A 23,832-nucleotide genomic window follows, 5' to 3' on the forward strand; every position below is an offset into this window, starting at 1 on the left:
ATACAAGATGACTTTCTAATCAGGCAGTTCTGTCACGAGGACCTAAGTGACAGAAAGTCTTAGAGTAGAGTCAGTTCTCCAAGTGACATGTAAAAACCCAACTAAGAAATTATATTATCTCAGGCATCCAATATTGGCACTTGTAGCCATGTTAAGATCCTATTATAGGCTGAGCATATATTTAGGAATACAACTGTAAACATCATTAAGCCTGCAGTGTAGTTGGCAATTATTGTGTCACCACACAAACACTCCAGAAAAAGAATATAATATATCATATTTTCTTCTTGGTCTTAGGGAATTTATATATTTTTTTCCTCTGAGATACAATCTTTGTTCTAACTTTCAATCTGGTTTCTTCTTCAGATAATTGGCTGCTGCCCAACATAAATGCCTTTTCAACAGGGACGTTTTATGTGAAACGTGGGCAAACAAACAGCACCGAACTTTAAGATTTCAAAGTGGTGGAGAGGTCTAACAAATGCCAGGCCTCTCTAACAATCAGACCCACTTCCTAGCAGCTGAACAGAAAGCCCGTCCCGTCAGATCTCACGTACCCTTTCTGGCCCAAATGTGTGACTTTCAGGTCAGGTCCATACTTGTTCTTGATCCACTTAATTCCCTGTTGCTGGGGATCTATCACCAAGGGCCAGCGCTCACAGTGCGTTAGGATGGTGGCGTTTTCGGTGGACATTCTGTCACTGGGCAGCCCTTCATTGTTCCAGGCAGCAACCATAGCGTCATCCGTCAACATGGAAACCAAGTCCAGGCCTTTGGTTATAGGAATGGAAACCTTTAAAATCAGAGCAGAATGCAATCAACTGTCATGTGGCCGACAGGAAAGAGTTGGCATGCCAGATAAGAAAATGAGGTAACAAAGCCAAGGAGAAATGACTCCAGGGAACCCACACAAATTCCCCGTGGACTCTTAGAAGCCAAATGTAACCCTCACTGTGAAACAGAATTTGACCTGATAAACCTGGTATTTACATCTCTGAATTCTGTCAGCTGTGGGCTTCAACATCAGGCTTATAACTGCTTATCTACCCGGCTTTACTGGAGGGACTCTGCCCTACAGCTATTCCAACAAAGGGAGAGTAATTCAGACAACAGTAAGAATGCCAGGACACCAGAAATGGACTTGTGCATGGAACAATCACCCTACATAAGCAGGGTAGTGCCTTGTTTAGGCACTTCTTATTTTTCTACAGATACTATAAAGGGATGACTTCCCTTTCTTATTCTTTTATAAACAAATACTATAAAGGGATGACTTCTCTTTCTTATTCTTTTATGGACAAATACTATAAATGGATGACTTCTCTTTCTGGGATGGGTTAGTGAAATGTATTCAGTTCACTGGAACTCCACCAGTTTCTCAGTGGTCCCTTCGAACTTAGAACAGGACCTGTACCTATAGGAAATGGCCTATGCCTTGCCTGCATTATGAAGTGAGGATTATCTCCTTTAAGATGGGGTGGAGAGACAAAGATACCTATTTTTTAAAGAGTAAAGATCAGTCTTTATTGGCGGCGCCTGTGGCTCAGTCGGTAAGGCGCTGGCCCCATATACCGAGGGTGGCGGGTTCAAACCCGGCCCTGGCTGAACTGCAACCAAAAAATAGCCGGGCGTTGTGGCAGGTGCCTGTGGTCCCAACTACTGGGGAGGCTGAGGCAGGAGAATTGCTTAAGCCCAGGAGTTGGAGGTTGCTGTGAGCTGTGTGAGGCCACAGCACTCTACTGAGGGCCATAAAGTGAGACTCTGTCTCTACCAAAAAAAAAAAAAAAAGATCAGTCTTTATAAAAACAAACTGACAATAACAACAATGACGAAAAAACAAGATTGTGGCAAAAAAATTCATTAAGTAATTTATTTGCTCACTCCTTCAGTCATCCATCCTCCAGCATTTATTGAGAGCCTCCTGCATATATGAACCACCCTCTGGAAGCAACAAAATGGAAAGAATATTCCTTGGCTTGGTAGGGCAGCTAACTTGGAAAGGTGCCTCATGAGCAAGTGTGCTAAGAACCCTACCTGTAGTAGGTAGGGGAGGCTGTATCAGTGGGAAGACTTTGGTTTATTGTCGGGTCACAGAGTCTCAGCAAACAAAATGCTGAAAGCATTTCCACATAAAGGCTAGAATGCAATCTGGTAATTAATATAGGATAAGTGTACAATATTCCTATTGCTCCTGACTGCAATGTTCCCTTAAAAATGAATCAAACCCTATCTCCTAGTCATAGGAACAAGTTTTGGTATCTGACCTGACATACGGTTTCCTTAGAAACACAAGCAATTTGGTATCTTTTAGAATAAGCATCCTTTTATTAGCAAAGGATACATGGCTGTAATTTCTTACTTGCTACTTAACTACAAACAGCTTGAAACAATTAGAGACTTTGCATAACTTTTATTCCTGAAGGTAAGAGGACTAATTAAAGGGGGGCATTTATAGATCTTGTATCCCAAATCAATAGATGGAATTGTTTGAGCACATGCTCTGTGCAGAGTAGAATGCCAGGAATCAAACAGAACACTAGTCCCCACTTGTTTTTCTGGTCAGTTTAGTCTAGGAGGGGAAATAAAAGCCAACTTCAGTATAAATGAGGTAACCCAAATTAAGGAATATCATAAATATTGCGACTACTTGGAGACTCAAATTTTTAGAAAAAATCTTTTAGAATTTTAAAAAATAGTACTACGTTCAAATAGCTAGTTACATGACTACACACAGAAATTTTTTCCATCAAAATATCTTTGATGGTTACAACATAGTCCTCATATTCACAAAAAATTTTAATCTAAGTAGAGGCTGGAGAAAATAACCTTCATTTCCTATATAGTTGTGCACTGTATAACGTTTTAGTTGACAATGGACTTCATATACAACCATGGTCAGAGTACAATCGAGTAGAAAAATTCCTAAGGTCTGACACTGCAGCCATCATAATGTCATGGCATAATTATTTAATTTTTAAAATAAATTTAGTTAGCACAAGTATACAGAAATTTTAATGTTTACAGTAGTGTATAGGGATGTCCTAGGCCTTCACATTCACTCACTACTCACTGACTCGTCCAGAGCAACCTCTAATGCAGTAACCTGCATTCATGGTAAGTTCCCTATTCAGGCACACCATTTTTCATCTTTTATAATTGTACTTTTCAGTGTTTAGATGTGTTCAGATACACAAATACTTGCCATTGTGTCACAGCTGTCTACAGTATTCAATACAGTAACATGTTGTACAGATTTATAGCCTAAAATCAACAGGCTATACTGTCTAGGTATTAAGCATGTTTGAATAATGCAAATATAGCAACAGGCTAGGTATTATGATGTTTGAATAATGACAAAATCACCTAATGACACATTTCTCAGAAGGTATCGCCAATGCTAAGTGACACGTAACAGTGTATCTTCTTTTTTTTTTTGTAGAGACAGAGTCTCACTTTATGGCCCTCGGTAGAGTGCCGTGGCATCACACAGCTCACAGCAACCTCCAACTTCTGGGCTTAAGCGATTCTCTTGTCTCAGCCTCCCGAGCAGCTGGGACTACAGGCACCCGCCACAATGCCCAGCTATTTTTTGGTTGCAGTTAAGCCGGGGCCGGGTTTGAACCCGCCACCCTGGGTATATGGGGCCGGCGCCCTACCGACTGAGCCACAGGCGCCACCCAGTGTATCTTCTTTTCATTAATGTTTCTTTATAGAATTTCTTGAAGGAATCTCCAGCATGGAAAATGAGTTTGGTAATTAAAGTGCAAAGAAGGAGCCCTTTAAATCCAGAGCCTGCTTCTAAGGTGTGCTCCAAGGCTCCACTTCAGCGCTTCCTTAACCAGTACCAAAGTGTTGTGAGTTGGGGTGCTACTAAGAGGTGGAGCTGTGGAAAAAAAGGCAGCTCTCGCTTTAGAAAGCGAACATTTAGGGCGGCACCTGTGGCTCAAGGAGTAGAGTGCTGGCCCCATACACCTGGGGTGGCAGGTTCAAACCCGGCCCCGGCCAAAATTACAAAAAAAAAAAAAAGAAAGAAAGCAAACATTTACTAGAGAGAAGAGAGAAGGCTGGGCAGATGCCATGAGCCAAAGTGAAATAAGTCCTAACACCAAATGCATATCAGAGTCCTCTAAAAAATGAACACATTCTGGCACATTCTAAAAAAAGAAAGAAACTTTCCTGTGGAGGTAATGTTCCCAGTTTCTTTTAATGCTATGCTAACCTAGCAGCTAATATTTATGTAAGACTTTATATGCTCACAAAATTTATTTGTGCATATTCCCTCTTTTCATTGACTCACTTAAATAAGAGTTCTCAAGGTAGATCTCTCTATTTTATTGCGTAGGTCACTGAGGCTTAGAAAGGTTAACAGCGCTTGTAACTTTGTGTATTTGCTCTGTCTATAAACTGCTAGGTCAGAGTAATGAATGGAGTAGGAAGGCTGCCTTGAACTTGCCTGTGGCTCCATCTATCTGCCCCGCAGACAACGGCTTTGGGTGGAAACACCTTTGGATAAGAGTGTAATTTGAACTCTCATGGCCACATTTGCCGCTCCCTTTGCAGTGCCCAACCCTCTGTGTAACTGTTTCCTCCCTGTCTCAGCCACCAAACTCACGCCCCTGTGGGTGTGCTTTCTACAGTCCGTCCCACATGCCCTTCATTATCCTAGTCTCCTTTATGCCAAATACCCTCAGTCTCTCTACCTGTTTGTCCAACCAAAATCAGGCTCTGCCCCCAGGGCAGTGGCTATCAACCTGAGGTTGCATATCAGAGTCATACAGGAGCTTAAAAAAGCTGACAACAGGTACATTTCCCGTCCCCAGTGATCCCGCTTCAAGTGGCATTAATGCATTTTGAAAGTTCTCTCTCATGTGATTTGAACATGAGGCTGGGGCAGAAGAACCACCGTTCTACACCACCTTAGGGTCTTACTCCACTTGAAGGCTTTCTTAAGTTCATTTTCTTAATACTCCGATTACTGAAAAATGGATGTGGGAGAGTTGTCATTCTTCTTTCTACCCTTCAAGTCTTCCCAAACCATTGTTCATCCATCCTAAGTCAAAATGCCATCTTAGAGGCTGGGCATAGTGGCTCCTGCCTTAATCCTAACACTCTGGGAGGCTGAGGTGGGAGGATCACTGGAGCTCAGGAGTTTAAGACCAGCCTGAGCAAGTGCAAGACCCCATCTCCACTGAAAATAGAAAAGTTAGCCAGGCATCAAGGCGGGAGCCTGCAGTCCCACCTACTTGGGAAGCTGAGAGGGACGATCACTTAAACCCAAGAGTTTGAGGTTGCTGTGAGCTAGGCTAACACCATGGTACTCTAGCCTGGGCAAAGAGCAAGATTCTGTCTCAAAAAGTAAAAGAAGCCATCTTAGAGATGCAGAGAGTCGAGCTGCCGGTCCTCCGTGTATCTCCCAGTATCTCTTCATTTTATGAATGATGTAGCTGCCAGTCCTTCTGGCCTTCCTGAGTGTTGTCAATCCTCAGCAACCTCAGTGCCCACAGGAATGATGAGTCCACTCTTTGGCTTTGACCTCCTTCATGTCACAGTAATACATTTCCTTTCACTCTCTTACAGCACTACAGTACCTTTTTCCTTTGATGAGAAATGTTGTCCCAGACCTTGAAATAATCTAAAATTATTTTACCATTGAAATTCAAGACTCCAATTCCCAGTCCTCTGATCACGGTTGTCTATACTTCTCTCACATGTTTAAACATAATATTTAAACGAATATTAAGATATCTAGTCCTTTTTTTTTGGAATCCAAATGGGAGCAAAGGAGGTCAAACTCTCCCTCTTTGCTGAAAACATGATCTTATACTTAGAGAACCCCAAAGACTCAACCACAAGACTTCTAGAATTCATCAAAAAATACAGTAATGTCTCAGGATTAAAATCAATGTCCACAAGTCAGTAGCCTTTGTATATGCCAATAACAGTCAAGATGAGAGGCTAATTAAGGACACAACTCCCTTCACCATAACTTCAAATAAAATGAAATACCTAGGAATATACCTAACAAAGGAGGTGAAGGACATCTATAAAGAAAATTATGAAATCCTAAGAAAGGAAATAGCAGAGAATACTAACAAATGGAAGAACATACCATGCTCACGGATGGGCAGAATCAACATTGTTAAAATGTCTATACTTCTCAAAGCAATCTACCTATTCAATGCCATTCCTATTATAATTTCAACATCGTACTTCCAAGATTTGGAAAAAATGATTCTGCATTTTGTATGGAACCAGAAAAAAATTCATATAGCTAAGGTAGGTCTTAATAATAAAAATAAAGTTGGGGGCATCACCATACCAGATTTTAAGCTGTACTAAAAGCCATAGTAGTCAAGACAGCATGGTACTGGCACAAAAATAGAGACATAGACACTTAGAATCAAATAGAAAACTAGGAAATGAAACTAGTAATAAACATTACTGGTTTATAAACATCTTACAACCACCTAATCTTCGATAAACCAAACAAGAACATACCTTGGGGGAAAGACGCCCTATTCAATAAATGGTGCTGGGAGAACTGGATATCCACATATAAAAGACTGAAACTGGACCCACACTTTTCCCCACTCACAAAAATTGATTCAAGATGGATAAAGGACATAAATTTAAGGCATGAATCAATAAAAATCCTCAAAGAAAGCTTTGGAAAAACACTGGAGGATATTGGCCTGGGGAAAGACTTCATGAAGAAGACTGCCATGGCAATTGCAACCACAACAAAAATAAACAAATGGGACTTAATTAAACTGAAAAGCTTTTGTACAGCTAAGAAGACAACAACCAAAGCAAATAGACAACCTACACAATGGGAAAGGATATTTGCATATTTTGAATCAGACAAAAGCTTGATAACTAGGATCTATAAAGAATTCAAGTTAATCCACATGAAAAAAGCCAACAATCCCATCTATCAATGGGCAAGAGACATGACTAGAACCTTCTCTAAAGAAGACAGACAAATGGCTAACAAACATATGAAAAAATACTCATCATCCCTATCTTTTAGAGAAATGCAAATCAAAAGCACCCTGAGATACCATCTAACCCTAGAGAGAATGGCCCACATCACAAAATCTCAAAACTGCAGATGCTGGCATGGATGTGGAGAGAAGGGAACACTTTCACACTGCTGATGGGACTGCAAACTAATATAACCTTTTTTGGAAAGAACTATGGAGAAACCTCAAAGCATTCAAGCTAGACCTCCCATTTGATCCTGCAATCCCATTACTGGGCATCTACCCAGACGGAAAAATATCCTTTTATCATAAGGACCCTTGCACTAGACAGTTTATTGCAGCTCAATTTACAATCACCAAAATGTGGAAACAGCCTAAATGCCCACCAACCCAGGAATGGATTAACAAGCTGTGGTATATGTACACCATGGAATACTATTCAGCCATTAAAAAATGGAGACTTTACAGCTTTTGTATTAACCTGGATGGAAGTGGAAGACATTATTCTTAGTAAAGCATCACAAGAATGGAGAAGCATGAATCCTATGTACTCAATTTTGATGAGGACAATTAATGACAATTAAGGACACGTGGGGGTGGGGGAAGGGGAAGGCAGAGAGAAAGGAGGAGGGAGGGGTGGGGAAAGGAAGAGCAGAGAGAGGGAAGGAGGGAGGGGGGTTAGGCCTTGGTGTGTGCCACACCTTCTGGGGGTAAGACAGGATTGTAAGAGGGACTTTACCTAACAAATGCAATCAGTATAACCTGGTTTCTTGTACCCTCAATGAATCCCCACCAAAAATGATTTAAAAAAAAAAAGATATCTAGGCTTTTATCTGCCATATTTTGTTCTTGTGGTAAAATAATCATGACATAAAACGTGCTATTTCAAGCATTGTTAAGTGTACAGCTCAAATGGCATTTAGTATATTCACATTGTTATACCACCACCACCATTATCTACCTCCAGAATCTTTTTGTCTTCCCAAACTGAAACTCTGTACGTATTAAACAATATCTCTCCATTCCTTCTGCCCTCTGCCGCTGGTAACCACCGTGCTACCTGCTGTCTCTCTGATTTTGATCACTCCAGGGACCTCATAAAAGTAGAATCATGCAGTATTTGTCCTTTTGTGACTGACTTATTTCAGTGAGCATTGTGTCAACAAGGTTCATCTGTGTTGTGGAATATGCTAGAATTTCCTTCATTTTTAAGACTGAATAACATTCCATTGTATGTATGTAGCACGTTTAAAAACATACATATTCCCCGTCCATGGCCACTTGGGTTGTTTCCACCTTTTGGCTACTGTGAATGATGCTGCCACGAACGTGGGTATACAAATACCTCTTTAAGTTCCTGCGTTTACTTCTTTGGGGTATATGCCCAGAAGTAGAATGGCTGGATCATCTGGTAATTCTAGGTTTAATTTTTTTTTTTTTGTTTGTTTAGAAATCCTACTGTATTTCAACTTCTGGCTATACTCACATCTCTATCCACCCTAAACTCAACCTATTTAACTTTCTTTTGCTGGTCCCATGACCTTCCCTGACGTCTTTTCTTTCTGGCTTATCTACCTATAAACCTTGTATTTGATTGGATTTCATATTCTCTGTCTTTTCTTTTTACTCTCAGACTTTGAGTATTGCTGATGGAAGCTTTATGATTATAAATTCATCTTTCCCAAATACATCTTGGGTTTCTTAAAACTGCTTGACAACACTTAACATCTCTTCCCCTACTGTCCTCCATGGGTGTTTCTGAGTGTTTTCAGCACTCTCCTCAAAGCCAATTTCCCAATTCTGGTTTTCTTATCTTTGGCCCACAGGCACTGCATTTTCCTGCTTCCCTGAGGGAAGAGGCCCCAGCAGGTGGGCTGCCTCAACTTCCTCCTGTCAATATCTGAGCTGTGCCTGTGTTTGTCTCCTGTGTCTCCTTCCCTCCCAAATGAGTCAAAGGGCTCTTGTTCCTCCCCCCAGTTCTGCAGCCCTTGCCTTCCTAGTTTCTGGTGGATTGTGCCTCTTTCCGCTTTCATCGTCAGCAATTCCCATTTCAGTTCTCCTCCTGCAGCACCAAAACATGCTCTAGTCTCACCTGCAGTGGGAAAACAGACCCCTCCCTTGGCCTCCTGTCTCTAAGAAGGCGTCTCTCTCTATCTCCTTCCCTTCACGGGCCTGTTCCTAAGAGAAGAATCTACTTTTTCACCTGTCTCTTCCCACTTCCCACTTGCTGTGAGACAGTACAGGCTGGCTCTGGCTCTCCACACCACTGTGGTGATGACAGAATGGATACTTTCTGGACAGCCCGCCTACACTTTAAATGGGTTAATTATATAGCGTATGTATTATATTTTGATGAAAAGAAGCACTGCACCTTTATCCTCTTCCAGGCATTTTTCCAAGATATGGCAGTGAAGAAAACAAAATTTTTACTGCATTTTACTTTCTAGTTAGGTTAAGGGACAGACATTAACCATTATAAATGAATAAATGAAATAATATAACTTTCAGAGAGTAATAGAATCTCCTTTAAGAAATGCTTAATATAAAAATAAGGTTTAACACAACATAACTTATGTAATTTAGTTACCAAAGATTTTTCTTTGTAAATGATTAACAATGAGATGCCTTTGATAATGAGCTTTCCCTGAAACATTTAATTTTTAAAAATTCCACTAACACGTACTAGGTGATAAAAACAACTGCTGTAAGAACTGAGGCATGTGTTTCCAAAGTGGAATGTTAATATACAGAGATACTTAGGGTGTTTGTAAACATACCAATATACCAGAAAGGGCTGCATGTGTAAATTATGAGTCGGTTTCAGTCGATTGTGATGGCCAATGTCTCAGAGCAAACAGAGGCAAAGCCAGGAGGTCTGATTTCCTATCCTGTGTGAATGGAGTGGAATTTTCTCATTTATGCAAGGAGGCTCTTACACTAAGTGATTTCAAATCTTTCAAATCTATTATTTCACTTTACAAATGGGTTTGAATTTTCAAATTTAAGATAAGCTATTTTTATACTTAAGTGCAAAATGATGCATTTTTTTTTCCTTGAGACAGAGTTTCACTCTGTTTCTCCAGGCTAGTGAGCCATGGCCTTAGCCTATCTCACAGAGCAACTCCTAGGCTCAAGTGATCCTGTCTCAGTCACCCAAATAGCTGGGACTACAGGCACTTGCCACAACACCCAGCTAAATTTTCTATTTTTAGTAGAGACGGGTTCTCACTCTTTTTCTTGAACTGTTCTTGAACTCCTAAGCTTAAGCAGTTCTAGAGTGCTAGGATTACAGGCATGAGCCACCACTCCAGGCCAAAATGCTGCATGTTTAATCTGAAAGTAGTATTAAAAAAATGTTTAGCCAAGAAGCCATATTATTAATGATAAATCCAAATTTGATTTCAGTTATCAGTTTTGTTTAAAGCACTTTTCCAACCACTATTCCATTATTTACAAAATTAATTACCATCTCCTGTTTGAAACCATCATTAAATAAGAAAAACTGTGCACCACACAAGAACCATCTCCTCCACAGGAGAATTTCTAGTCAGTTATTGTTCCAGAGGTACAACAGTACCTAGAATGTACATGGTCTTTATTACTGAAATTTCAATAGGTTGGTTCCATGCATTGACCAGGTAAGAAAGGGAACTTACCTTCTGTTGAAGAAAGGGAACCCACTTGCAGTCCACCAGTTCCTGGCGATACTGCTTTGTGAAGGATCCCACGTAAGACACAAACGCCGCGGTGAGGAGAACATCTCCACAGAGTGTCTTCTCTTGAGCTTCAAAGGACTTAATAGACTGACCCCAGCGGATCTTCTCTGACTGAAAGATAAAATGACTCAGACGTAATTGCAGGGTGAGTGTCAACTCAGCAAATGCAATTACTGTCCAGTACGACTTACGCCTATGTCTTTCTGCACAGTCTCTAGAAGGGACAGAGTGTTACTGGTTGGCGCGACTATTACTCACGTGCTTGAAATGCACCAAAATAAAGTTCTCATACTTCTTCAGTGGAGTTTACTACAGCGAGACATTAGTTCTTTAACAACTTCTTCTCGCTGGATATCCTAACTCTCTAATTATGCTCTCTAATTAATGTTAGCCTGGTTATTCTTCATTCTGCCCATTTTCCCCATACTGCCCTAGGCAATCATTCTATTTATTTGTTTTTAATAAGCTGATGATTGGCTGATCACAGACAAAGGAAAATGACAAATACCATTCATCTTAATTAATTAAAATATAAAGCCATCTAACCTGGATTCTATTAATTAAAGCCTAGTGCCAGTAGTTACTCAACTCAGGTTATTTTTCTAATATAATCATTAAATCAGTGGAGAAAGCTATCACCTAAGTAAAAATATGGAAATCAGCCTTGAGGACAATGTTCTCAAAGAACGCCACTGAAGCCCTCATTTCTAGTTGGATGGCCATTAAAATCTGATTTACGGTTAAGTATGTAGAGCCCTTAATATTGGATTTGAATAAAACTGCAGCTAACATGTATGGATTGACTGAACTGCAGGATAGTTCACCAGTTTACTTCGTTTTAATGCATGCTAAAATTTAATGTAATATTCTAAGAACATCCAAATTAATAGGACCTGAACAGAAAAAATCCAAAATTTGATCATACAAGCGAAGCAGCAATCAGTGGTATTTAAGTTTCCTCACAAAGGAAGAAAGACCACAAAAAACAAAAATGATGTATATCAGAACAGATTAGAATGCTAGATTCCTTTAAACCATCTTAACGCACATAGCACTCAGGTCATGAAATTAGCATGTGGAAAAAAAGATGTTGTAAGATTGTCTTCTTGCTTTGCTTGATAAACAGTCCCCCCAAGTTAGCTATATAATCAAATGCTAAGGAACTTTAGCTCTGAGCCCTCTTTCTAGAATTTATTACTTTCCTTCCTCAGCCACAGACAATATATCCATTAATTTTCAAGAGAAATCTCTCATTTGCTTACCCTCCATCTTTGTTGGTTTTGATTTACAATGATAAACAATATAGTGCACCCACCTCATTCCCCAAAACAGCTTTGAAATTTGAAGATTTACTAAACATAGACTTACTGGCTATTGAAATCGTCAATAATTTTACCATACCCACCCATGTAACATAAATCATTACTGACACTGGCTAACAAGGGTTTAAGAGTTGGAACATGTCCTGTAATAAATTTCTAGACAGTTAAAAATCACTATAATTTTATTCTAATGCATTATAGATTGCCTGTAATGTCATTCTGGCTGGGGTGACCCATTTCTAATTTTGAACAGCTGTTCAGCTCAGGAGTTAGTTAATGATTAAATATAAATTGCCTGATTTATTAGTCTGAATGGTCGAGCTTCCAGGTCAATGCTATATAGACAAAATCATCAGTCTTGATGTTTTTCAGAAGTTAACTGTCTCCTGTTCTAGTCAGAAAGAATTTATCCTCAAAGGAAAACATCTGACATCTTCAATTAATCCTTTAAAAAAATATTTTTTTCCTAGTTAACATTACACAATCTCTTTTTTCTTTTCCTCGTCTAAACCATCATTAAGTAATACCTTTGGAAATATTGCTGAATGTTAGAGACACAGGTAGGGCCTGGTTTTCCCTTGATAAAACTTTCAGACATTCTGTAACTATGCCAGAAAAATAATATAATTGTAAGACACTTTTTCTTGGGGACCTCACAAATGTTTAAATCTTACCACTGTAAATGGAAATAGGTATCAATACTAGTACTGGTGAAATTTCTCAACTGACATAAGAAGAATGAGTTTTCAAAGAGCTCTAGAGTTTGCTTTTTTAAAACATAGGTAGGTCCTCAAATTCATCTATTTATTCATTCATTCACTCATTCATTCATTCAATAAATACCCATTGATGCCTATGACTTGCTGGGGACTGTCCTATATATTTGGGATGAGCAGCACATGAACAGATGAAGCTCCTGTTCTTGAGGAGCTCCTATTCTACTTAGGGGGGAGAAAAGATTTTAAAAATCCTGTTTGTGCACTGGATATGCAATATACTGTAACTGTGTCAGGTGGTGACAAATGCTATGAAAAAATAAAGCACAGTGAGTAGAAAGAGAGCGTTAGGGGTGTATGTAGGGGATGATATTTTCAAGATTCATCCATGTTGTTGCATGGATCAGTACTTCATTCTTTTTGATGGCTAAATACTACTACATTGTGTGGCTTTAATACATTTTATTTATCCATGCATGAGTGGACGGATATTTAGGTTGTTTGTATTTTTGTCTATTATGAATAATGTTGCTACGAACATTTGAATACAAGTTTTTGTGAAAGCTTAATTAAGTGAACACTTAATTTCTTTTGGGTATGAACCTGTGAGCGGAATTTTGAGTCATGCAGTAACGTCGTGTTTAACATTTTGAGGAAGTGCCAAGCTGTCTTCCAAAGAGGTAGAACCATTTTTATATTTCAGCCAGCAAGGTGTAAAGATTACAATTTCTGTATATGCTTGCCAATACTGTTATTGTCCATATTTTTTATTATAGTCATCCTGGTGAGCATGAAGTGGTGTCTCATTGTGGTTTTGATTTGCATTTCTCTAATAACTAAGATATTAAGCATCTTCTCGTGTACTTATTGGCATTGGCCCTTTCTTCTATGGAGAAATATCTATTCAAGTCCATTGCCCATTTTAAAATTGAGTTATTTACTCAACTGTTAGGAAATACTTGTACATACATTATGTCTTTTGAGCATGATCACAACCTTGTAAGTGATGACACTCATTTTAGAGACAAGAAAACTAAGTTGAAGAGGTGCAGAGATTTGCCCAAACCTGTTTAAGGCCACATGAAAGAGCAAATAAAATCAGTGAATACTGATGTCAAAGGATCTATGTTCTCCTAGTCATGTTCAAGCAGGAGAAAGTTAGAAGAATTATTTAAAAAAACCTTTATCTAATGGACTAACTATTAATATTAGCATTTCACTCACCTATAAAAAGATATGACAACAAAAACATAAACCAATTAGGTTTAGCTTGAAAGGAATGGTATCCTGGTAGAATTCCATGGCAAATGTATATTAAAAAGATCAGACAACAGTTCAATAGCAGTTATCCAGCAGCTGTCCTGAGTTTTATATTAATAACATATCTTTAAAAATAACCAAGCTTTATATTTGCTTTTAAAGTATTTCACAAAGTGATAATAAAGGCAAGAAGAGAAGAAGGGATGAAGAAAAAATAAGTAGCTAACCCACCCAAGAGCTGGTGTACCCCATTGTCTTAAAGTCACACACTGATGGGGAGGGGTGTCTGGGATGGTTTGTTTACATGTGTCTGACACAGATACCTCCATGGGTTTGCAATTGTTTAACGTGGATGTGGATGCAAAACTAAATTCTGGCAAAGTATATGCCTTTCCTCTGTTTTAGTTTGAGATGAGACTGATATCACAGTAAGTTCATTGCTTTATGCTAAAAAACACATAATTGGTCATTTCTTCTTTTTGGTAACTTAGGCCCATGGTGTGAATGATGATTAAATATTCTCCTTTGTTGTTAATTCCATGTCTATTGAGTTCTTGTTGATGGCAAATAATAATAAAATCCAAAAAAAGTGATCAGATGTTTTAGCCAGAATTTAGGAAGGAAAGGCTTCACTTGCCTCAAGTTCCTTGACCAGCCTGTTGGCCAGCTCAATAGTCTTGCTGGTTTGATTCACCTCTTCTTGACACCGCACTTTCTCAGCTATTGCTTTTTCAAATGAAGCTGTGAGTCTACTCAGATTTCGATCCAGATCCTGAATTAAGAGTTGAAATTAATTTCTGAGTCATATTTGAATTAAAACAGAAACATTACAATCATCTGAAAACATCCGTTACCTTCGGGGAAATGAAACAAACCTCTTTCTTTCCTTTGACCCTTGCCCCTGTACCATCCATATTTTAGGGAAGAAGAAGGATATAGGGTAAGAAGTGCATGGTTCCACCATAAACTTTACCATACGGTCTTCTTGTCTTCTTTTGCCATTGGGCAGACTGCAGGGAGCTACTGGGATGAAGGATGTGCCATGAAAACTCAACCACATTGTGACGCACTGTTCCCCTCTGGTCTCGGACCCAAGCCTCATCCTCCAATACCAACTTTATCAATGAGAAGAGGGATCTTTTGGTTCTTCACCTAGTGACTCTTTTCTCATTTGGTTCATGCTTCAGGCAATGAAGAAGGGTGTTAATAACTGAGCCCCTTTCGATCCACCCTGGCCAATCATATTTTTTTTTCTTCTGGCAATTTGGGATTAGAACTCAGAGGTAACACATTGTCTTTAGCAAGGGAAGACCCGGGAGGATGCGTATGTTTTGAAAGGCTTCATTGAGAGGGGTACCACCTTCTATCAGAGGCACAGAAAAACCAGAGAAAATCATCCTGGAAAAAGAAAAAAGGATACAAGGGATGTACAAAGCAAAGCAAGGTAAGAAGTCACACAGCCCTAGAGAGATTCCAGGGGAAGATGAGGGCAACTTCTTATTTCCTGGATCCCCCATGGGCTAGTCCCATACCTTCCGTGAGTCATCTTTGTCTTCTTGTTGGCTAAGGTAGTTTGAATGAATTTGTATCACTTATAGCCAAAAAGTCTTGGCTAAGATATCAAATGCTTTTTTTTTTTTTAGCAGTTACTTTTTATTCAGTTAATTAAGTTCTTTTTTATTACTAGTTTGTTAAAGGCTTTTTTTCAGTTTTGTCTGGGGCCGGGCTTGAACCTACCACCTCCAGTATATGGGGCCAGTGCCCTACTCCTTGAGCCACAGGTACCACCCATCAAATTCTTTTGAGACTTTTCACTATGGTATCTTGCTAGCTGTACGTTCCTACAACCCTAAGTAAGATTTATAACATTATTTTTGTAGATACATGTATAGTTCCAAAAAACTTTAGTATAGGTAAGCACACTTACAGAACATAACCTAATTAAGAGACTGCCTAAATTTGCCAATGCCCCAGTTATTTCATCATTATTTAATTTACATTGATAAAGCAATATGCAGTTGCTCTAAGGCTTAAGGTTTAATATGCAAATCAGCATCCAATAGATGAGAATTGGAGAGATTATGCATTATCAGAAAGAAAATGGAAATATAAATATTAGTCTATATTGGATTCTTAGCAGTATCTGTAGTTTCATAAAACACAGAAACACATGAAACTCTTGTATCAGGTGCCTGGGTTCATATTCAAAGTCTGCTCTCATCTAAGCAGAGTTAAATTGGGCTGTTTACTTACCCTCTCTGTGCTTCAGTTTTGATGTAAAATGGAATTAATTATGTAGGCTGGGTGCCCATAGTTCAGTGGTTAGGGTGCCAGCCACATGCACAGGGGCTGGTGGATTTGAACCCAGCTCAGGCCTGCTAAACAAACAAACAAAAATAGCTGGGCATTGTGGTGAGTGCCTGTAGTCCCAGCTTGTCGGAAGGCTGAGGCAAGAGAATTGCTTGAGCCCAAGAGTTTGAGGTTGCTGCCATGGCGCTCTACCAAGGGTGACAAAATGAGATTCTGTCTCAATTAAAAAAAAAAAAAGTTACCTAACTCAGAGGCTTTTTTATGAGGATTCATTTTGATAATTCATATATTAATGTTAGAACACTGTAAGCCAGACATTTCCAAAATTTTTGGTCTCAGAACATTTTTACCCTCAGAACTCCAAAGGGAATTGGTTTATGCAAATATTATCAACCAATATTTATGGTATTAAAAATTAAAACTGAGGAATTAAATGAATTTATTTTTAAATAATAAACTCACGTTAGCATAAATAATTCATTTTTATGAAAAATAACAATACACCAAAACAAAGTGACTAATGAAAAGAATGCTATTGTTTAAAATTTGTACAAATCTCTTTAATGTCTTATTTAGCAGAAGACTGTTGATTCTTAGGGAATCTAGTCAGTAGGAATCCACCCATTGAGGTATCGCGTGTCATACAGCCTCTGAAAAACTCTACTGTACGTATGTTAGAGAAGGAGAGAGGCAGATAATGTCTCGGCCTGATTTGCAGGCGAGGAAACAAAGACCCAGTGAGTGATGTGTTAGAATTCCACTAACTAGTATGTGACAGAACAAGGCCTAGAGCCCAAACCTTCTGACTCCTGGATCAATGTAAGGAAGGCACTTAACACAATAGACGCTTCAGAAGCGTCTCTTGGAGAGAGAGAGGAAATATTGCTGGGCTGTCGGGTTAGACCACACATGGTATAATATGGTTAAGTGTATTAAGCTTTGGGTTTAAAAGTTCTAGTCACTCTGCCCCGTATCAGCCACGGGGCTTTGGGCTGGGTATTCACCTTCTGTAAGCTTCCCATTTTCTCATTTGTAAAATGGGACAACTACTGACAGTATCATCTTCGTAGGGCTTCTGTGGACTCCAAGGTGTGTCAGTGCGTGTGCAACATGGCACAGAGCATCCAGCAGGCGCGTAGCTTGCTGTACAAGTATCCTTGGGGTTCATTTCAAATGGAGTATGAATTCATGCTTGGTCCATTTTTTCATGTAACTGAAAATAATCAACTTCAGGACAAATATTTAGGTAAAAGTTGGCTCTTGGCATGCAACTCTCATTGGCATTAGTAAAAGTTCACCAGGATAAGTGCCACTTTGATCTAAATAATCACCAGCCCCCTGACCACACTGAAAGCTGACAGTCTGCTACTTTCACAGGAATGTTTAGCTTTTGATTTGAGCTTACACTAACTCCCGGTGTGACACGGGTTTAGGGTTTGAAGGGAATGCCAGTGTTACACATGAATCAAGCAAACACGGACACCGTAATGTATAAACTGTAGATACACTGGACAAAGTAGCTTAAAGCAAATGCATAACCACCACGATAATTTTACTCTAAAATAAATAAGAGGATTGCATTTCTAAAATATTTTTGGAGGAGGTCTTAATATTCGCTTATATCTCTTTCTCCTTATTCCTGAAACACTGTTCTCTAAAGAAAGCCTATTCTTCATTGTCTTTTCTCACCACCCATTCTCTCCTCCATCTATGTTGACCTTTTACTCCTTTTTTCTTTTGTTCTGCACTACCATATTACTGAAAAAGATCTGATAAGGACCACCGATGAATCACATAAATGACTTTTATTCACTCAAGTTGCCAATCATGGTGTGTAAATAACAATAATTCAACAACTAACAATTTTTGATCTGCTAGCATGTGCCAGGCACTGTTCTAAGTACTTTGCATGTGTTAACTGACTTGGTCAGTCCGGTAAGTCTATGAGGGATTTCTCCATTTTACAGCAGAGGAAAGTAGAGACTCAGAGCTTCCTCAGTTACTCAAGGGCACGTGGCAGGAAGTGCAGGGCTGGAACGGAGCCTGTGCTGAGCTCCACTGTGATATCCAGCCTCTACTGTTTATCCCAGGGGATGACTCCTCTCCAAATCCCTTTTCCCCCCTCCCCCATAACATCACTCCATCCCGGCTCCTCATTCACTTCTCGAACCATCTCTTTCTCTAGCTCTTTTAGGAATCACCTTTTTGTTCTCAGTTTATAAACTACATGTGACCCAATCTCCCCTTCATGGCCTTTTCTATTCTTACTTTGTTTCCCTCATCAATTTTCATTCTGCTTCCTGCCTCTTCTCCCTTTGTCCCTTGGCCCAGAGTTATCTTTCCAAAAGGCAGATGTGATGAGTTCATTCCTTCTGCCCCCTAACTGCAGTTCTTCCGTGGCTCTCCATACCTGACGGTGGTGGTTCCCACCTGTGGCCCACACGTCCCACCCAGGACGAGTCTGTTCTGCCAGGGCCCACCGAATCTAGTCTGCCATAAGCATTGTCTATCATCTGGTTAAAAGAAAATACAACTATTATTCATGACTGTCTATGACCATTTTCTAGCTTTCAGAGGACTCCTCATTGGGAAGGAGCTTAGTTACCTCCTGGGCTACGAACACACACTTACCTTACCCAATCTCTTGCAAGTTCTTGTGTGATTGTGCTACTACCACCCTTTTATCACAAGTGACCACACACACTGCCATTTGTACTCTGCTCTTTGGCCATGTTGAGCTACTCATTGTCCATGGACACACGACCCTCTTCCATTGCTCTTCCACACGTTTCCCTTTCCACATCTTCCAGGAAAAACTTAATCCTCTTTCAAGACTTGATTTAAAAGGAAACCATTCTACCAAACCTTTTCAGAGCATGTGCTCACCCCCTTGCATGCAGAATTGACCACTCTACTCTTTGTGCTACAGTGGTAGCCAGTGCAAACTCCCTAATATAATAACACCTGGAAATTAAACAGCATTTAAGATTTTCCAGAGGAAGGACTGTCTCCAGGGTCTAGTCCAGAATTCAGAAATGGTTGTTGATGGTTAAAGGAATAGCGACTCCTTCAACTAGAACAAATGAATGTTTTAGTTAAAATATAAGATGGGTGTGCTTATTCATTGATGTCATAATTTTTAGTGCCTCCCATATGTCAGGTGCTAGAATTAAAAAGTTTTAAAAACTTCCAGGAGTTCCTGGTTAGCATGGAAGAAAGAAAAGAAATTAGGGTTTGTGTGTGAGGATGAGCCATACTCTGATGCTCAAGGTATGTAGGTAACAGAGAAATTGGTGAAGTAGTTAATGGGAATTTCTTGGAGATAATAAAGTTCAAGCCAGTCCTAGGAAAAGCAGGGAGAATTAGCAGGTGAGAAAGCATCAGGTCCCAGATAGTTTTCAAAGTTAGTATATAGCAAAGTTTAGCCAGCTAAGGCCCTCAGACCAAATCAAGCTGGCTTTGTGTACACGTTCGCATCCTATAAGCAAAGAATGGATTCTACTTTTTTATGTGTTAAATGTAAAAAAATCATTAATATTTTCCTCAGATTAGTTGTGCAAAGATTTGAGAACATTGAGAGTAACATCCCCAAAACAGCAGTGTAGAAGCAATATTGCTTTATTTTCTCTCATAGAAAACCCCAAGAACAAATATCTAGCACCAAGATTATCAGCAGCAGCACCCCGGAACTCCAGTCTGCAGTTGAGATAATCCCCGGGATCACAGAGAAGTAAAAAACTCCGAGTAGATGTTAAGAGAAACAAATGAATGTCTGAACAGTGTGACATGATGTGTGTGTGTGTGTGTGTGTGTGTACATACCACATTTTATTTATCCACTCATGCATTGATGAGCACGGTTTGGTCCCGAAGCTTTGCGATTGTGAATTGTGCTGTGATAGACGTCCAGGTCCAGGTGTGCCTCTTACAAAGTGACTTCCTGTCCTTTGGGGGGATCCCCGGTATTGGGATTGCTGGCTCGAATGGCAGACCTACTTTTGTTCTTTGAGAAGTCTTCGTACTGACCTTCATAGAGGTTTTACTAATTTACATTCCCACCAATGGGCTACAAACGTTACCTTTTCGCTGTACCAGCAGCAACATCTATTATTTTTTCACTTTTTAATAATGACCATCCTGACAGGGTTAAGGTGCTATCTCAGTTTGGTTTTGGTTTGCATTGCCCTGACAATTACTGATGCTGAGTGTCTTTTTATGTGTTTGTTGGCCATTTGTTTCTCCTCTTTTGAAAAATACATTTTGCCTACCTTTTAATGGGGTTATTTTATTTTTTCTTGCTGATTTAAGTGGATTCCTTATAGATTTGGGGTGGTAAGCCTTTAATCTTGAATTGTAAGACTTAAAAAATATATATCCTAGATGTAAGTTCATTATCAGATTTGTGATTATAAATGTTTTCTCCCATTCTGTCAATTGATTTTTCACTTTCTTGGTTGAGTCTTTTAAACACAAAAATTTTTAAGTTTGTTGCAGTTTAATTTACTGATTGTTTTTGTCACTTGTCTCTAAAAGACATTACCTAGCTTGGGTTCACTAAGATTTACTCTTACATTTTCTTCTAAGTGTTTTACAGTTTTATCCACTTTGATTTAATGTTATTATGGACTTACATACCTAATTAATAATCATCTCTAGGGCATAGTACTTATAAGTGATAATGTGAGTTTGTAATATTAGTTTTAGAAAGGGAAAGTTTTTCTGTATGTTTTGTTACCTTTTACAAAATAATAAAGGAATTACATATTATAAACCATGTAAAATAAAAAAAGATATATTAGCTTTTTGAAAACATAAATAAAATCAACTAGATTTCTTTAGCTATACTAATTTAAAAAGGCCTAAATAAATCAGAAGTGAAAAAGGCGACATGGCAACTAATACTATAGAAATGTAAAGGATAATCAGAGACTGTTATGAACACTACATGCTAACAAATTGCAAAACCTAGAAGAAGTGAATATACTTCTGGTCACATATCACCTAACAAGACTGAAGCAGAAATAGAGAACCTGAACAGGCGAATAATGAATAATGAGATAGAAGCAGTAATAAAAAGTCTCCCAGGACGTGGTGGCTTCACGTTGAATTCTACCAAACATTTAAAGAACTAGGTAATACCAATTCTGCTTAAACTATTCCAAAAAATGAAGACTATGGGATACTTGCAAACTCATTCTACAAGGTCAGCATCTCCTGATAGCAGAAGCAGACAAGGATACAACAGAAAGCAAAACTTCAGCCCAGATGAACATACAATCTGTATTTCTAACAAGTCCCCAGATGACACTGCTGCCACTTGAAGAAATGCTGTCCCAGAGAGACTGCATTTGGATTTCTTTTTGGCCATCCTTAGGCCCTGCATGTATGTTTGCAAGACATATAGGTCTTTCTTCCACCCAGCTCAGTGATTTTTTTTCACTCACCCTCAATATGATATACAGATATAAGATATACAGATATAATTATAATATAATATAAGATATAAGGCCATCGTGTAATCAGAAACTGTTGTTCACTCAACCTCAACATGATATACAGATATAAGATATACAGATATAATTATAATATAATATACAGATATAAGGCCAACTTGTAATCAGAAACAGGAGTCCAAGACTCCAAAGCACAGATGCATAGAGACTAGCACACGGGCGTGAATGACTTTTCATTGCAGGCTGATATCAGACACATCCCTGCTTACAAGAAGGAAACAGGAGGCACATGATCAGCAGGAGGGAAAGGGGCTGGAACAAACAACACTAGTGAAAAAATTACAATTTCACTTGAGCATTAAACTTATCCATGTACCAACAGAGAAACTATGCAAAGGTACGTCATCCCCAGCATGACTAGTCACATGGCCTTGGTAGAAACTTGAACCTTGATGGGACTTATTGTCAGAGGCTCTGTAGTATTAATACCTGCTCTCTGGAAAGCCATTCTTGGTAGGAGGTTGAAGAAGACCCATTAATTATAAAGCCATTTTGATTATTACTTTGTCCTGCTTTCCTCTGCATTTAAGAACTTAGATCTGAGGCTTCCTGACATGTGAACCTCTGTTAGATGGTGGGTCTCTTGAAATGACTGGTGTGAACAATTCTTTTCAGCTGGTTGCAGGCTACATCCAAAAGATTACTAATTCTGCAACCGCAGAAAGTCTTAACTTTGTGATTAATTACATGCTCGTTTTGAGTGCCCTTGCTTTTCCTAAGAACATTAAATGGCTTCTAATATTTATATGAGGCTTTTAACAGCAGATGACAACAGTTTCCTAAAAGTTTAGTCAAGTTGGCCGAAGGAGTTCCAACCACTAAATGAAGACCATTGTTATAAAATTAATACATTTATCCTAAACTTGTCTAAATCTGCAGTTTCGTTCACCTTTCTTACACTGGTTACTAGGTACTTATTGAACAATATGCTTGGTACTCGAATTTCTCTAGGCTCGTACTTTTTTGGTTTTCCTGTTTCGTTCTGCAGAGAAGAAGAATGAGCAGGCCATCTGGGCAGGGAGTGGTGGTCAGGAAGGCCTGTTAGGAGCAGATAAGGTAAGAGGGAGTGCACTCTCGTGAGAAGTGCTGAAGTTATCCATGCTGTAAGAGAACCCTTTGGGCATTCCTGTTAAAAGGCCCACCTGAATATGTCCAATAAGGGGAGATTATTCCCCAAAGAACAGCTCTGTCCCAAGGTGGGCCTGTGCTACCCAACATCTAGTCTGCCTTCTTTGAGTGATAACAGCCTGATTTTCTTTGGGGAAGATACTTGGGTTTACTCCTCACAGTTCTACGTAAGAAGTGGATGCTATTATAATACCTATTCCACAGATGAGAAAACAAAGGCTCCAAAAGTTAATTAACTTATGCAGGGTGAAACAGTAAGTAGGAAGTCTGGCCCCAGAAGCCGTGCGCCTTGCCTGTAATCACGACGCACTGAGCTTCTCGTTCTCCTATCAGACTGTGAATGTTTCTTAACAGAAACCATGAACGTTTGCACTTTTCCAGCTCAGTGTCTAGTATACAGCAGATGAGAAATACCTACTTGGTGAGTGTATAAACAAATACTCTCATGAAAGATCAAATTCCTCTTTGGTAGGGCTCAGAGACGGCCCTTTCAGAAGGTGGTAAGGTGGAGGCAGGGGCCACGTTGTGGGAACTTCTTCAGGTTAGAGTCTGCACTCACCACAAGCTTCTTCCTGATGGCCTCTAGTTTTTCAGTAGCTGCAGCCAATTCCAAGTTTGCTTGGGCTAATGCTTGGCGTTTGGGCTCCACATCACAGTAGACCTGAAAATTCGTGTAATAATAAAGATGCAAAGAGGATAAGTGATCATTCAGTCCTACTGAGGCTGGAAGCTTTACAGTCAGACAGAATCTCTAATGCACCTGTAAGCTGTTGGCTGTCTCTTAGCCATGGTCCCACCTAAAAGCAGAGCAACAACCACACAGCCTTCCATGTTCTCTCGAATCACTTATTCACCCTGGACCTTCGCATTACCAGTACTTGCATA

General features: G+C 39.4%; 1 protein-coding gene across 1 annotated transcript in view; it reads right to left on the minus strand.

The window, feature by feature from the left end:
* Positions 1–23,832, minus strand: part of DNAH11 (dynein axonemal heavy chain 11) — a 389,834-nt gene that overhangs the window by 100,358 nt on the left and 265,644 nt on the right. Inside the window, exons 61-64 of the mRNA XM_053553503.1 lie at positions 23,507–23,608; positions 14,631–14,769; positions 10,640–10,806; positions 558–793 (exon numbers count right to left, since the gene is read on the minus strand). Coding sequence (XP_053409478.1) covers positions 558–793; positions 10,640–10,806; positions 14,631–14,769; positions 23,507–23,608 — 644 coding nt within the window. The remainder of the gene's footprint in view (positions 1–557; positions 794–10,639; positions 10,807–14,630; positions 14,770–23,506; positions 23,609–23,832) is intronic.

The sequence above is a fragment of the Nycticebus coucang genome, chromosome 11 (genome assembly GCF_027406575.1).
Source record: "Nycticebus coucang isolate mNycCou1 chromosome 11, mNycCou1.pri, whole genome shotgun sequence".
NCBI lineage: Eukaryota > Metazoa > Chordata > Mammalia > Primates > Lorisidae > Nycticebus > Nycticebus coucang.